This window comes from Cygnus atratus, chromosome 2 (assembly GCF_013377495.2).
Source record: "Cygnus atratus isolate AKBS03 ecotype Queensland, Australia chromosome 2, CAtr_DNAZoo_HiC_assembly, whole genome shotgun sequence".
Classification (NCBI taxonomy): domain Eukaryota; kingdom Metazoa; phylum Chordata; class Aves; order Anseriformes; family Anatidae; genus Cygnus; species Cygnus atratus.
This window is the reverse complement of record NC_066363.1, coordinates 52,460,069-52,474,289: the sequence shown is the minus strand read 5'-3', so window position 1 is coordinate 52,474,289 and position 14,221 is coordinate 52,460,069. Positions and strand designations below refer to the sequence as shown.

The 14,221-nt window shown below is 36.7% G+C and overlaps 1 protein-coding gene across 5 annotated transcripts in view; it reads right to left on the bottom strand.

Annotated features, from left to right (window-relative positions):
• KIF13A (kinesin family member 13A) overlaps positions 1-14,221 on the bottom strand; it is a 126,741-nt gene that overhangs the window by 37,193 nt on the left and 75,327 nt on the right. For all 5 annotated transcript variants that reach the window (XM_035549741.2, XM_035549743.2, XM_035549742.2 and 2 more), the window contains exons 10-16: positions 9,856-9,967; positions 9,271-9,483; positions 7,550-7,660; positions 6,356-6,490; positions 5,077-5,207; positions 3,276-3,362; positions 3,006-3,172 (exon numbers count right to left, since the gene is read on the bottom strand). In XM_035549741.2, coding sequence (XP_035405634.1) covers positions 3,006-3,172; positions 3,276-3,362; positions 5,077-5,207; positions 6,356-6,490; positions 7,550-7,660; positions 9,271-9,483; positions 9,856-9,967 — 956 coding nt within the window. The remainder of the gene's footprint in view (positions 1-3,005; positions 3,173-3,275; positions 3,363-5,076; positions 5,208-6,355; positions 6,491-7,549; positions 7,661-9,270; positions 9,484-9,855; positions 9,968-14,221) is intronic.

Below are 14,221 nucleotides of genomic sequence, written 5' to 3'. Positions count from 1 at the left end.
CCATTCACATGCAGTTACTTCTCTGCAAACTGTTAGAATATTAACGCTTAGCCAAAAGTATGTACTTTCTTCATAGGATGAACAGCACTTGATTACCTTGCTGTATCTTCACTTAATTCACATCAGGAATCTGTTAATCCAATAATAACAATGCTGAATAAAATCTTTAAGATTTCATGGGAGTGCCTTTTTCTAAGCAAGCCAGGTGAAAGTCTTGCTTTGCTGAACTTCATCAAAATCCCTACCCTGAACTATAAATTTTTGTTTGCTTAAATGAGAAACTGTGTAACCCAATCACATTTTTTTACTTAACCACTGTACCCTATACAAGAATAAATCCTTGTTAGACCAGCATCACAAATTTGTGGTACAAAGCAGATCTGACAGAATCCCACAAAGAAAGTGAATGTGTTGATGTGGGGTGGGGAGAATTGGGATGTCTTCTTTACAGCTGTTTTCAAAGTCCCACATTTTCCTCAGAGCTTCTTTGGAGCCAGATGTAAAATGTGACACTGTTGTAACTGATTACATGCTTTGAAATCTAATGTTTGCACTCTGGAGAAACCAGGCTGTTTATTGAAAGAAAGTCACTGTTCTCAAATAGATGACTAGATCAAGGTCGAAAAAAAAGAAAAACTCTTGCTTCAAGCTATATCAAACCACTGCTGTGAAAGAAAAAAACCCAAACCCATGTATATACCTATACATAACTATATATCAAATTTAAAACAAACAAAGCTTATCAGAGAATACAAACGATAGAATTAACAGGCTTCAGTCCATCTGCCCCTCGCCCCCAGGGTATTTTCAGAGAATCTGAATGACAGAATTAAGAGGTATCAGTTATTTAGTTATTTATTCTACCTTTCCCATATTTATTTATTTTTTTCATTTTAAGGGAGAATAAATAAATGGTATTGAAACAAATCTTTTGTACTTCTTACCCAACAAAATGGAAGCCTGTCAGAAAAATTGTAATTTAGATACACCATCAAGAACAAAACCTTTAATTGCTACCTAGCTTGGAACCAAAAGATCATCCAGTGATACTTGTGGCTTCTTGTTTTGTCAGGGTTTTATTATCACTTACTACTCCAACTTAGTTAAGCAACGCCTATGTGGGAGGGAGGGAGGGAGGAGAAGAGACAAGAAGCAGTATAACTGGGTTATGATGTCTTTAAAATGGCGCGATGTGTGACTGCTAACATCTGCTGTGCTTTAGGGAGGAAACGGCTCTAATGGAAAAGGAAGGTCTGCGCTGCCCTTGAGCAGACATGGAAAAAAAAACAACTAAGACCAAGATAGGCCTGGACCACAGTCAGAAACACCCACTGAACTGAAATGAAAAAAAAATGTTTGAAAAATTGTAAAGAATCATTTCTACCAGCTAGACAACAATATATCAAAATCAAAAGTGACCCTCAATTCAAAGAGCACTATCTCATTGCTGACTGCTGTAGTTTATTCAATCCCCAGTTAGTAACAAGCAGATCAAGCATCAATGAATGCTTTCAAATTTCTCCAGCAGTATCATGCATGAGTCAATCGAGTTCAAAACCTTTGTCCCAGTTTTGGCACAGATACGGGATGGTTTGGGGCCTTAAGACAGGCAACAGAATCTTCACAAGGGATGACAACACTGAAGACCACCAGGATGGTAGATTCATCTGAAATTCGTCTCCTGGTATGAGTGAACCATAATGAGAATAATTCTGTTATCAAACAGTAATTTCATATTCACTTGAATGGCTCTGTTATCGAACAGTAATTTCATGTTAACTTGAAGAGCCTGACCCTGCAACTCATTCACACAAGCAATTCAATTAAAATCAAAACCAGAACATAAAAAACTGCAAACTATTGCTAGAGAATCAAGTACACAAAATGATCATATAGTACTCAAAAGTAAAAGAGAGGAAGATTAAGAGGAGACCAAGAAAAATGTGGGTATTGTACGAAAGAAAGGAGACACAAAGAAAGGAGAACAGAAAAAAAATGAAACACTGTCTACTGTATCTTTTTGGTTAGAGACCAAAAACCAAGGCATTTGCCTCTCAAATTTTGTATAGTTAGAAAACTTGTACAAAGCACTAAGTAGTCCACTAAGTTTTTCATCATTTCTTCTTCCCATATTGTAACACTTGAATCATGATGTGCCTTTTGGAAACCATGAAAATACAATACTGTTTTTTACATAGCAAATTTTATATATGCCACGTATCATACCGTTATTTTATATATATCGCATTTTATCCACTATAACTGTCCAAAAAAGGCATCGAAGTAGGTTTTAACAAACTAAGATTAAAAATAACTTCAGAGTTAAAAATTACGCTAGCTGACATTTTGACTACAGGTTTGTTATGATTTCAGTGTTTTTTTAATATGGCAAAAATGGTGTCAGTAATATTCAATAGAAAAGGAAGGATAAAACACATATCTGGAGCACCTTTCTGTCTGCGGTAACCTGTTAAAGCTAGAGGTCAGAAGGACTTAGCTGATGATTTGATGATTTGACTGGCACATGATTACAATTCAGCTGCACTATAAAGATCAGCACACTTACAGATAAAACTGCATGTTTTATTTGGGCACATGGGCACAAACCAACTACTAATTGTGTTGGTGAAATTTCTTCTTACCTCATTGACCATTTATTTGGCATTTCAATTTTCATATTTTTATATGTGTGTATATACACACACTTCTATACACGCACACACATACATATATTTATATTTATATAGAGGCCTTAATACAGGGACCAGAATTTTCATAAGGGATGACAATACCAAAGACCACCAGGACGGTACATCCTGATATACCTGAGGGAGTGGGTGAGTGGATATATTTAACATTTTTTCTGTAAAACATCTTTCGCTGAAAATGCTCCAAAAGTCCCTATAGTAAGTGTATCACCTGTTTTTAATCTAGAAATTAATTTCCATGCTGAATTTGTTAAACAATCCAAAAGAACCTTTGGACTTATCTGTCAATTCCCTTACCATTACTATTCAGTGTCTTCATAATAACTTCCATTTGAGCAAACTCATAATTGTAGTCTGGTTCTGAAGAAGCTTCACTGGCTGCATCCAGATCATGTTCTCCTAACAAAGCTTCTTTCTCAAAGTCTTTCAGCCAATCCCGTCGTTTCCTCTTTGGTAAATTGATTCTGTGTAAAAATAAAAAATTAGTTTCTAAAAAGCTTACGCAGAACAGTGGAAGGAAAAACAGATTGAATTTAATAACGCTAGAGAATAAAGATAAACTATTACCTAAAAAAGTGGTTGTTTCCCCATAATATTCTATCTCCATGCCATAGCTGAGTGACAGAACATACCAGTGCACCATTTACACAGGATCTGAAAAAAAAAAATCAACTTCAGTGAAATCCTAAGACTGAAAGTTTGAAAAGTACCTATAAGATGTACTGTTTCTCACACCTACAGACAGTGATTTGTATCACATAATGCACAAATCAGATAGGTTCTCATCAAAGTATCAACGGGAAAATTACTAGACTGATTTCTACCATCAGAACTAAACACGAAACCCCTTTTCCCCTCCAGCTCTGGTTGTTGCAACTCATCAGTAAGCACACAGACAAGGTTGCATTTAGTTGTAATTTTTTTTTTTTAAATGCCAATTTCTCAAACTGGGTCACTGCCTGTTTCTTATAAACAGTCTGTAAATTGGTTGCATACAAATCCTATTGATAAGGCTCTCGAAGATATAGGTTAGTCAACACAATTGTAAAATATACTGTTAGCATGCAAGGCATTCAAGCATAAAAAAAAAACAGCTCCAAGTTTCATTCTCTCAACAAACTGAGTCTGTATTATTAACAAACTTATATTTTTTGTGACCATCTGGTGTATTGCTACATGTGCTTTTATGTTTCTTTGTAATTAAATCCCAAAATCGGAAAAATGGAGCATGTGAGTCACAAAGCAGGACAGTTTATTTGAAAGGGAAAAAAATTAGGTAAAACAAATGCCTTTTCAGATGCAGTGTTCTGAATTCAGCTGTCTCAAATAAGACAACACAAACATTTAAGCATTTGATTTAAAAAGCCTTTTTGCAAAGAAATTCTTGTAACTAGCTTTCTCTTGACAAATATTTTAAGAACATTGATTTAAGCACTGCAGGTCAGGCACAAGTAAAACAAAAAGTATTATATGTTTTTTCCACTGACATGTGCCTTTGTCCTTGCCAGTCAAAATGACTGATTTCCAGTACGGTAACTCTATCACAAGTTTGAATCCCATCTGTTTGAAATTTTGCACTGTAGGCTGCAGAACAAGAATGCAAATGCTAAAAGGTATTTCACTCAAGCCAGAATGAAACAGATTGTGGATTTTTTTAAACGTCTCAAACTTTCCTCATTCTTATAACATCTAGACATTTAGATATTCAGATTTCAGAAAAGCAGTAAAGACCATTAGTTAGGACAATGGTACTGCTTATCACGTGTCAATGGAAATGAAGTGATAAAGACACTTAGAATTCCATCCAAGAACCCACAGTGCCCCCCAAAACAACAAGTTATTAAACGAAGGAAGCAGAAAGAAAAGGAGAAATGTAACTTCACACTGCATATTTAATAGACACAACAGTAATTGTAGTCTTTGGATCTTTAAAACACCTATTTTCTCACAAAATACTGAGCTTTATAACAGGAACTACTCAGAGGTGAAGTTTATCATCCCACATCAAGAACCAACCATCACAGGGTTGGGATAGCCAGCAGCAGCTCAGCCATCTTGTTACCAACCAAGACATAGCCAAGCAATGGTCCCTCATTCCTAATGAATATCTTCTTGTGGTGGTTTCTTCTAAGCCAAACTACTGATAGCCCGTTATGATGCAGTGGTGCGTGTGGGTGTACACGTGTGGGGAAATCTCAGTTCTATCTCTGTATTTCACCATCTAAATATCTAAGTCTCTTATACTGCAGCTACTCACTGATCAAAAAGTAAGATATTTCTGACTCTACCAAATAAAGATATGTGCAAGTTATCTTTTGGTAATGAAAAGCAAATATTTGCTGGTATAAGCACTGCTGATCTTCCTTACCTTGCATTTTCTTTTGGTGTGAGTGTAACTTCTCCATCTAAAGCAATATCAATCTCACAGTGTTCTGGTTGGATTCCTATACCAAAGAGCTGTATATCCTGAGAGGTATCTGCACCAACTCTTGTGTGATCCTAGAAAATAAGTTGTTACTAAGAGACAAGCAAGCTATTGCTGTTTATATAACTAAGACAATATTAGCTGAAGCACTGAGACTACACTGAGCAGATTTGAGGTCATGCATAAACTGTTCTCCTGTTCTGCACTTTATCTTCCTACAGTTTTAGATAAAGCAAAATAAAGCAGCTGATACACAAATTCTGTTTTTAAAATATTCCAAGACAATGCTTGCATATAAACAATAAATGCATATAGTGAAGAAAACAAGCCATGTCATACAGCCATACGGGACAAAGGATAACACGGATAGTAAAACAAGGTGCATGGAGTTGGCTGCTTTTCAGAACACAGCTATATAGCAACTCAACTAAGCATACTAATCTCCACATAATTTCAAGCCATACTGTAAATTCCACTGAAACACTTTACTTTGATGTTGTTATAGAAGTTGTACTTTATTTACTGTTGTTCATATATGGAAGCGTTATCTCAACTACTGAAGCAGAAAAGTAACCACAAAGTAGACAGGTAAGTTTTTTCTATCTTGTTGACAAAGAACTCACCCTTCCAATATACTTCCTACTCAGTCTGTCCGATTAAGTATGCATTTGAAACTATTTCATTCTGAAATGAAGACTATGGTAAACTGAATAATATGAAAGACAGTGGCAGTAGGAAAACACATTTCTGTTCATTTTTAACAGAGCTTTTTTTTCCCCTCTTTTTTTTAAATCTTTTTCTGTCATTGAAGCCTATGTTTATTCCTACCGAACACTAATAAACATCTTCCTTTCACACTTAACTCATTGAATATTTAAGGAAATCCTCAACTCACTAATAAAAAGAAGCATTATATGTCATGCTCTTACTTTAAGAAGCAATGCTCTTTAGTCCAAAAGGCAATTCTGCCCAGAAAAGCTAGAATTTATCTCAATGCTGGTACATACTGAACACTTCTTCCACTGTTGGCAAGCAGGAGATCAATTAGGTAAAGCTGAACTGCAAGGGAAAATGTAAGCCTGAACAGCAGGAGTCCTATCTTATTTTACTGCAACTAGTCTTAACAATCTAAATACACTCTGAATATCAAATTGAACCAGAAATTCAAAACAACAAACAAGCATCCTTTCATTCTATATATACATTCTGGTTTCATTGTTACCTTTAAGTAGTAAACCAAAAGCTCATTGAGTGCAGGGTCCGCATTCAGGTTCACCAGGTAACACTTGTCATCTCCGACCTTGATACCTGAAGACTCTAGGGAAATACCCATGCTCTCTAGCTGTCTTTGCCTCTCCTGCAAGCACAAAAATAGGCTAACCTTGCCTGCTGCAATATGTAGAGACAAGTACGTCAAGTAAATAAAAGCAGAGCAACTAAAACTGAAGATTAACATGCATTCTTCATATAGCTACAACAAAAAATAGAACTTAGGACAACGGTCAAATTTATTTTTAATAGAATTTATTTTTATAAACCAACAAAAAAGGTTAGACCTAATCCTCAAACATCTGCCCTAATGATTTTATCAGAGGTATTCATACATAATACAATGTGGCCTTGAACCTCTGTGTTAGCTAAAAACTAATCTCAATTGCAATGACTACAAAGATAATCAGTCACAAATAATTTTGGAAAGAGCATGCCTTAGTTTAGGTTCAACCTTTTCCAGTGTTGTTATTAATTCAGCTAAACCATCTACTTGGTCATGCATGTCTTTTGCTCTTGTACAGTTTTGTTCTTTTGTTTGCTTGGTTTTGGTTTGGCCAGTTAGGTTACTTTTTTTTTGTGCCTGTTTATTTGTTTAACAGGGATTGTACCAAAGCATGCATCTGCTACATTAAGACTAGGAAAGGTAGCCAACAATACTCCTTCTCCAAGCTATAGACAGTGGAAATTATGGAAAAATAGATCAAAATACTCAAGTCTTATTTCAAATATGATAATAAGAAGCAAATTCATTTTCTTTCTCTAGTTAAGAAGCCACAAAAAACAATGGCAAATGTAAACACAAGTACTGCCCAAAATTCTGATCCTTTTGGAATTCTTGATTTTCTTAGTCACTCCAAGGAAAAATTATTAAAGATCCCACTGTGGTCTTATAAATAAAAGAACAGCCGAAGTGTATTTTGATGTTATATTTTAAAATCAAATATTAGCTTTTATCAGTTATACCATGACATAACTACATTTACTATACAGAAATTTAGACTGTGAAAGGAAACGGAGAGCAGAGCAAAGGAAAAATCCAGAGAAATTCAAAATAACTGGTGGTAAAAACAGCATAGCCAACCAAAGCTCATGAAATTCAGCTGACTTGTACTCTGGCCTTTTCTCCTCAAAATTTTTGAAGTACCTGTGCAATTTCTTCTGTTTTCCTTAACTTTTCTTCCCAGGTTACTGTTAGCTCTTTTATTAGTTTTTCAGATTCTTCTAATTTTTCCTTCAATTCCGGTGCCTTCATGGCCTAAAATATAGAAATTAGCAAAACTTTAAGGTACACTTCACATTGCAACAGCTGCTTAAACAAGGAAACTGAATACAGCCAACAGAATATGAAATGCTGCAGGTATGGGATAGGTTTTGACTATTTTCCCAGGTTTTTCATGGCAGAAGGTGAAGAAACAGGTCATTTGCAAAGGAAGAGGACAGAATCAACATAAAATAGGTTCAGATCTGAAACAGACGAAGATCTACCTAGTGCCTCAGAGGGTAATGGAACTATGCAGACCAACAAAATCTTCAGGGCTGGCCACTCAAGCTTCAGTGTCTGTATAAAAAAATCTGAGCATTTAATAACTCTTAATCACCTGAAGCTCAACGCTAATGTCCTTCTTCCAATAGCAGTTTCAAATACAAATTCCTCTTGATGTTTAGCTTTCCATTCTATCTTGCTTTTGAAACCTTTCCTAGAGTTTCATTAAGGCTTTCAAGACTGACATTGTTGATTATATCTTAAGGGAGGCATACTCTGGAGCTAACACAGGCTTCTTGTTTCACAATAGGAAACAAAAGCAAGGGGCTTGAAAACATTCAGCACCAAATAACAACTCAACAGGCGGGCACATAGGTTTATACAATTGTTTTCAACAGAGGTGGAAGAAGAGAAAAAGCTTTTAAAAGAATTAGTAAAATTTGGAGTGCTCCCTACCTTCCTATGGATTGTATTCAGCCACAGTCTATCAACAAAACTAAGAACAGACTACAAGAATATTTTCCGATTTAAAATATGGAATTAGAATAGATTTTCATTTAGGAAAAAAGTGAATGGCTCCTTTCTCCTAAGGGAGATTTTCCAATTCCAGTCTGTAAGGATCTGTTCCTATAAGCAACAGTATTTCTTAAATGAATGTAAAGTTTAAACACCACAAAAATTTAGCTTCAGACATACTTCCATGTTCTTTTTCCCACAGTTACTATGTTTTGCCTGAAAATATCAATAAATTTTCCTACAGTGCAGTGCCTAATTTCCCCAGATACCACCAAAAGTACTCCTATCCTGATACTTTTTGCTCCAATTAGAAACATTTATCTAGGATATGCAGCAATCACACACTGTTAACTCTCCAGCCACTAGACTACTGATGGTTCTGGTGTTGCAGTTTTAACAATTCTTGATAGATTTTCACAAATGTCAAAGAGAGAAATGTCACATATATTTTGTGGTCCAATACCAGATTTACAGCTTTTCACACTTTTCCATTTGACATCAGAGCAGTATCTAGTCCACCAATTAAAAAAATAATAATTCTGCTAGTAAGTCTACACAACGAAGTTGTACCGTCACTCTTATCTGTGTTGCATCATCTACTGCTTGATATGAAGTTCTTCAAGGACATTCCATTCTGAGATGAATCACCACCTGTACAATGTTGTCCTCACTTAAAAGTTATTAAAAATAAGCAAACATTATGTTGGATCTATTTCAGGAAACAAGGTTAATTATTAAAAAAAAAACACAAGCAGAGACCCTTTCTTTCCTCGTTTTATAAGACTTAAATATAAACCAAGTCTTCCAGACGAAGTTTGACATTTCCTCAGGTAATTCCATTTACACGGTAACATGAATAATGTTACCTCGGCTTGCGAGAGCTGTTCTTTCAATTTTTCAACTTCTTCTCGTAATTCTCTGATGACCCTAGCATTTGGATCTTCATTCACCACAGCATGATTAACTATCCTTTTGGCTCTGTCTGCATATCTCAGAGTAGAGAGTGTTTCTTCATAGTTGTCTGCTGCTGGACTAATTGTGGCTATCATGGCAGTTTGGCTGTTTCCTCCCAAATTGTCCTGTAGAGTACATCCACATAAAATTGAGGATTAAAAACTGTTCTGAGATTATACAATGTCTTTACAGAGATACTTAAGATACAAATCTTAGGCTGTTTAGACACTGATACATAGTCTGGATGGAAATAAACCAATGTGATCCATAAACATTTCCAACCACCCCCACCAGCCTAAATTCCAATGTAACTGAAAATATGTCAAACAGGACTTTACATACAATTAACAAAGTTAAAAAACTTGGAATAATTTGTAGCTATGACCTTCTTAGCTCATTTCTTTAAAATAAAAGAGAAGCCCATAAGTAGACAGAGGTATGCTAGAACCTATTAAGCTGACAGTCTGTGAACATGATGAACAGAAAGTATGAATTACCTTGAGAAGCCAAGTGAGTACAGAGTCTCTGTAAGGCACAAACTTACTCTTCCCTTTTCCTGCTGCTTGATCAGCAAGCGATGATATAACCAACCCCAGTGTTGAAAGGGATCTATGAAGGCAACACAGCAGAACAGCTTTGAACACATATTCCAAAAGTATATTTAATAATACACAGAGAAGAGTTTAATTTGTGCTGTGCAAAGGTTCACATTTAATTTTGAAAATATTATAGAATAATTTAAGCTGGAAATGACCATAGGAGATCAAAACAAGGCAATTTATCTATTAAAGTTACATATTTGGAACAATATATGGATAACTACAGTGTTTCATCTCATCTGGTGCTCAGACCAAGTTCCAGAAAGACTAAGTTGAAATATTCATGTATTTGAAATAGTTTGAAAAGTGTAAAGCAGACCACTTCAGTACAGGGACAATTACTGTCTTAGATTAGACATCTACCTTTCCTCAGAGACTAAAAAGCCTTCCATCTTGGACACTGCCTCATGACACTATTATGAGGCAGGGCTGGCAGCGCAGGACGAAACCCCCTGTATCTAGGAACAATGTTTTAAGAGCACTAGCTTAACAACTGACTAAAACCGAACATTTCCCTACCCCTAAGGAGGCAACCTCAAGATAACACCAGCTATGGCACAGAAGAACTAGTCTGGCAGGTGAACCAGCAACTAAGCAGCCATCACATGATAGTGGAAGACTGCTCATCAGAAGAGACTGAGAAGGAAGTCCCATGACAAAGGGGTTGACTTATAATAGAGGTGGTGCTTCACTTGAATCTTTTATGGGGAGCAGAGAGGAGCGGAATAGACCAAATAATCTTCCAGTTACAGAAGTGTTGCAGGAACACAAGCATGAGAAAAGAAAAGGCCCCCCAAACTGCTTAGCAGACAACCACATCCCCAAAACCACTCTAGAATAGTGAAGAAAATAAGAACTTGTTCACTGTGGTACACGTACCACTTCTACCAACAGGTGCAAGTATTAGCAATCTTTGCAAAGCACCTACACATTATATATTCCAATTGTTATATAATCCTGTGTAAATGTTAAATGACATCGGGGCTCTTGGGGTGAGTATGTTTAAGATAATGAGCTGGTTCAGGAGCCTGAGAACATTAAACAGATGCCTGAAGGGTTGTAAAACTGACAACACAAGCTCAAGAGCATACTGGCCCATCATATTCATAAAGAGTAGCTGGATAATTGGCCATAACTACCAAGGAAATCTTTAGCATTGCGATTAGATAGTTAAATAAAACCTTGGTTCTACTGTTCCACTCCATCCTGTTGGGTGTTTTCAAAGTAGGAGCACTATTTTAGTTGGTGTTTAGACAGTGTTTGCACAGTATTGTAAAAGGGCCTCAATGCTTCTGAAGCAACATTTCGTAAATGACAAAAATATTGCAAGAATATTTCAAAGAAGACATCTGAGGGCAAGGTAACAAGAACCGTTACGTATGTCACCACAGATACCTCATATTGCAACACACAAGGAAACAAAATGGTAAGAAGGTAGTGGAGAGCTGAAAGCAGAATAAAAATGAAAGAAACTTGAGAAGAGCCTCATCAATCCAATGTTCCAAGCAACCCCTCTATTTTGAAACTTTGTCTGAAGGATACCTTTCTAAAGTCTGTCTGAATAATTCACAGCAAAAAGAACAGTCGATTTTAGTTTGTTGCCCAAACAAAAGCCTAACAACTCCGGAAGGTTTGGGGGAGGGAGAATTGGTTTTTGTCTCCCATCTTTCTTCTGCACAGATTGGGAAGACAGCGTGCTAAACATGCAAGAACAAACAGTAGGATGCTGCTGTATGCTGCTCTGTAGCAACCTCCCACAGAGCAACTGAAAAGCACTGACAACACAGTCCCAGTGAAGTCCACCTTCAAGAAGCATAAAATTAAAAAAATCAAAAAAAAAAAAAAGATGTAAGAGAAAAAAAAAAAACACGACTCCAGCTTATTTGCCTCTAATTCCTCTTGTCCTCCTTAAATGAGACAAAATGTGAAAAGCAAAGCCAAAATACTGGGGGAGGGGGGAGAAAAGGACATTTTTTCACTCCGAGGGGCAAGGGGATGGAAAGAACAGGGATCCTAAAAGGCCCACCATTGACATCTACTTCACAACAGGGCTGCAACACCAATTCTTAGTTACAGGCACTGTTTTAATAAACAGGAAATTATAAGCAACAGTTCACTGACACAGGATTAAACAATGCGATAATATTTTGCTCCTGAGTTATAATAAAATACTGATTTTATATTAAGACCATTAACATCTGCAGTAAAAACCAAACTAGAGTACTTCAAGTATGCTACATGAGATTTCATAATACAAAGCTGCTTAAAGACTATAAGGAAAGTCCTAAAAGAAATGGCTGCACCATATAATTACAGGACTCAGCGGCTGCATTGCTTTATGCTGGATGATGCATCAGAGATCTGTCATTACTTTGATCCTATCTCAAACGACTTACACCTAATGAATCAACCAAGAGGCCTAAGCCAATAAATAGCACACAAAAGACTGAGGCAGTTAGAAAAAAACAGTGAGCTTACATAGTGCAAGACCATGGGAAAGTGTAATTTCTGCACACTTTCTGTTCTCCCTGACCCTTTTCCTCAAGCGTGACCAGGCTGCCTTTGCTCCTCTGTGGCTGGAAACTTCCACACTCCCAACAAGGGCCTGTGTCAGCAGCATTCAAGGGCAGGTGGTGCTTCCTTACCACATGGAAGAACTGTCCCTAAATGACCGCAATTCAAGCTACTTCTGTACAGTTTTCCTCCAAATTCTTAAGCAAACAGAATCCTTTTTTTCTATTAGTTAGCCCTTTGAATATAAAAGCCCTCCCTAAAAACAGCTTGGAGGCAGTCCTGTCCCAAACCATTCCATCCCACCCTACCACTACCCTTTAAAATATTTCTTTTGGCATTCTCAAGTTAAAATGACAATAGCTATGATTTCACTAATCAGTTAAAATTACAAACTGTTCACACAATTTATTTTTCTTAGACACGAATGTACAGTTTGCTTACTCTGTTTTCTCCTGCTATTGTACTTTAGGAATTCTTCAACTACACCGCAAAGTTATTAAGCACCCGTGTTTCTCCACTCAGTATAGGAAACCAACACATCCTGTGGAGCGACAAGCACATCCAGCTTTCTTATGAGTTATGGCAAGTCCCCCAAGGACCTCAATAATAAAGAGCGGACACCCAGCACCACTTCATGACCCAAGGCAACTTCATATCAGCTCCGAGAAAAAAGAGAAGTTATCTTTATGACAACTTCACAGAGCCATTAACAAAATAACAACTCTCAGCTGTTTCAGTAAGCGGGAGAGCAATCCACCGCTTCCCCTCTGCAACGTGCTGTCCCAAGATACAAAAGAGTTTGCAGTAGGGCAAGCCATGGGACTGAGGCAGCAGCTACTGCGGTCTTAGATTGGTTTCATGAAGAAACAAACAGCAGAGAAACCTACAGAGACTGGCTGAATGTCACACTACGTAGTTTTGGTATGCACAGCTGAGCGCACATTTTCCCTGACTTGTAAATACAGAAATAGGTATGTTATTTGCCCATTCTTCTTCAAGGCAACAAAATGTAGTACAAGCGGCAAATTTATTTGCCATGTAATTATAGCAGCTCTGGTTTTGATCTCATTAAATATAGCGCATGCTACCAATCCAAGTTACTGCATTTTTATAAAAGAATAAAAATGAAAAACCAGGAGCTGACATAGCAAGGTATATGGTTTAAGTATTCTATATTACTCCATAAAAGATTATTGCCCTTCCCTATTAAGGGAACATCATACACATTACCCAAAAGAAGATCGTGCACAATGTTCTGTGAAGAACCAGTCTGATGAAACACGCATACCAATTTTGAGGCTTCCAGTAAAAGTCAGACTTCATTAAAGTTCCAAGTAACAGCAAAAGTCTAATAAAAGACACGGCACTAAGAATTCTCTTTTGCCTACCAGTTCCAAAAGAGATTTCACACACAGAATACTTTTTAAACGGACTGAGGTAATACAGATTTATACCATATAGTAACTTAATTGATGGGAAAAAGTAGAGCTGTCAACCTATCTTTTTAAAATATCTTTTATAGAGAGATCTGGTCCTTGCACCTGCAGCATGGGCAAAACAACTTTCCCTTACTGCATTACTGCCTTAGAAGCTTACTAACAAGTAAACATCCTATTAGAAAAAAATAATAACAATTAAAACAAAAGAAGTCTTTCTGTATCTAGAACTATATTTGGAGTTTCTTAATAGCTGTTGGGAAAGTTGGCATTTGATTTTTTCCCCAAGAATTAACAGGAAACGTTCAATTTTG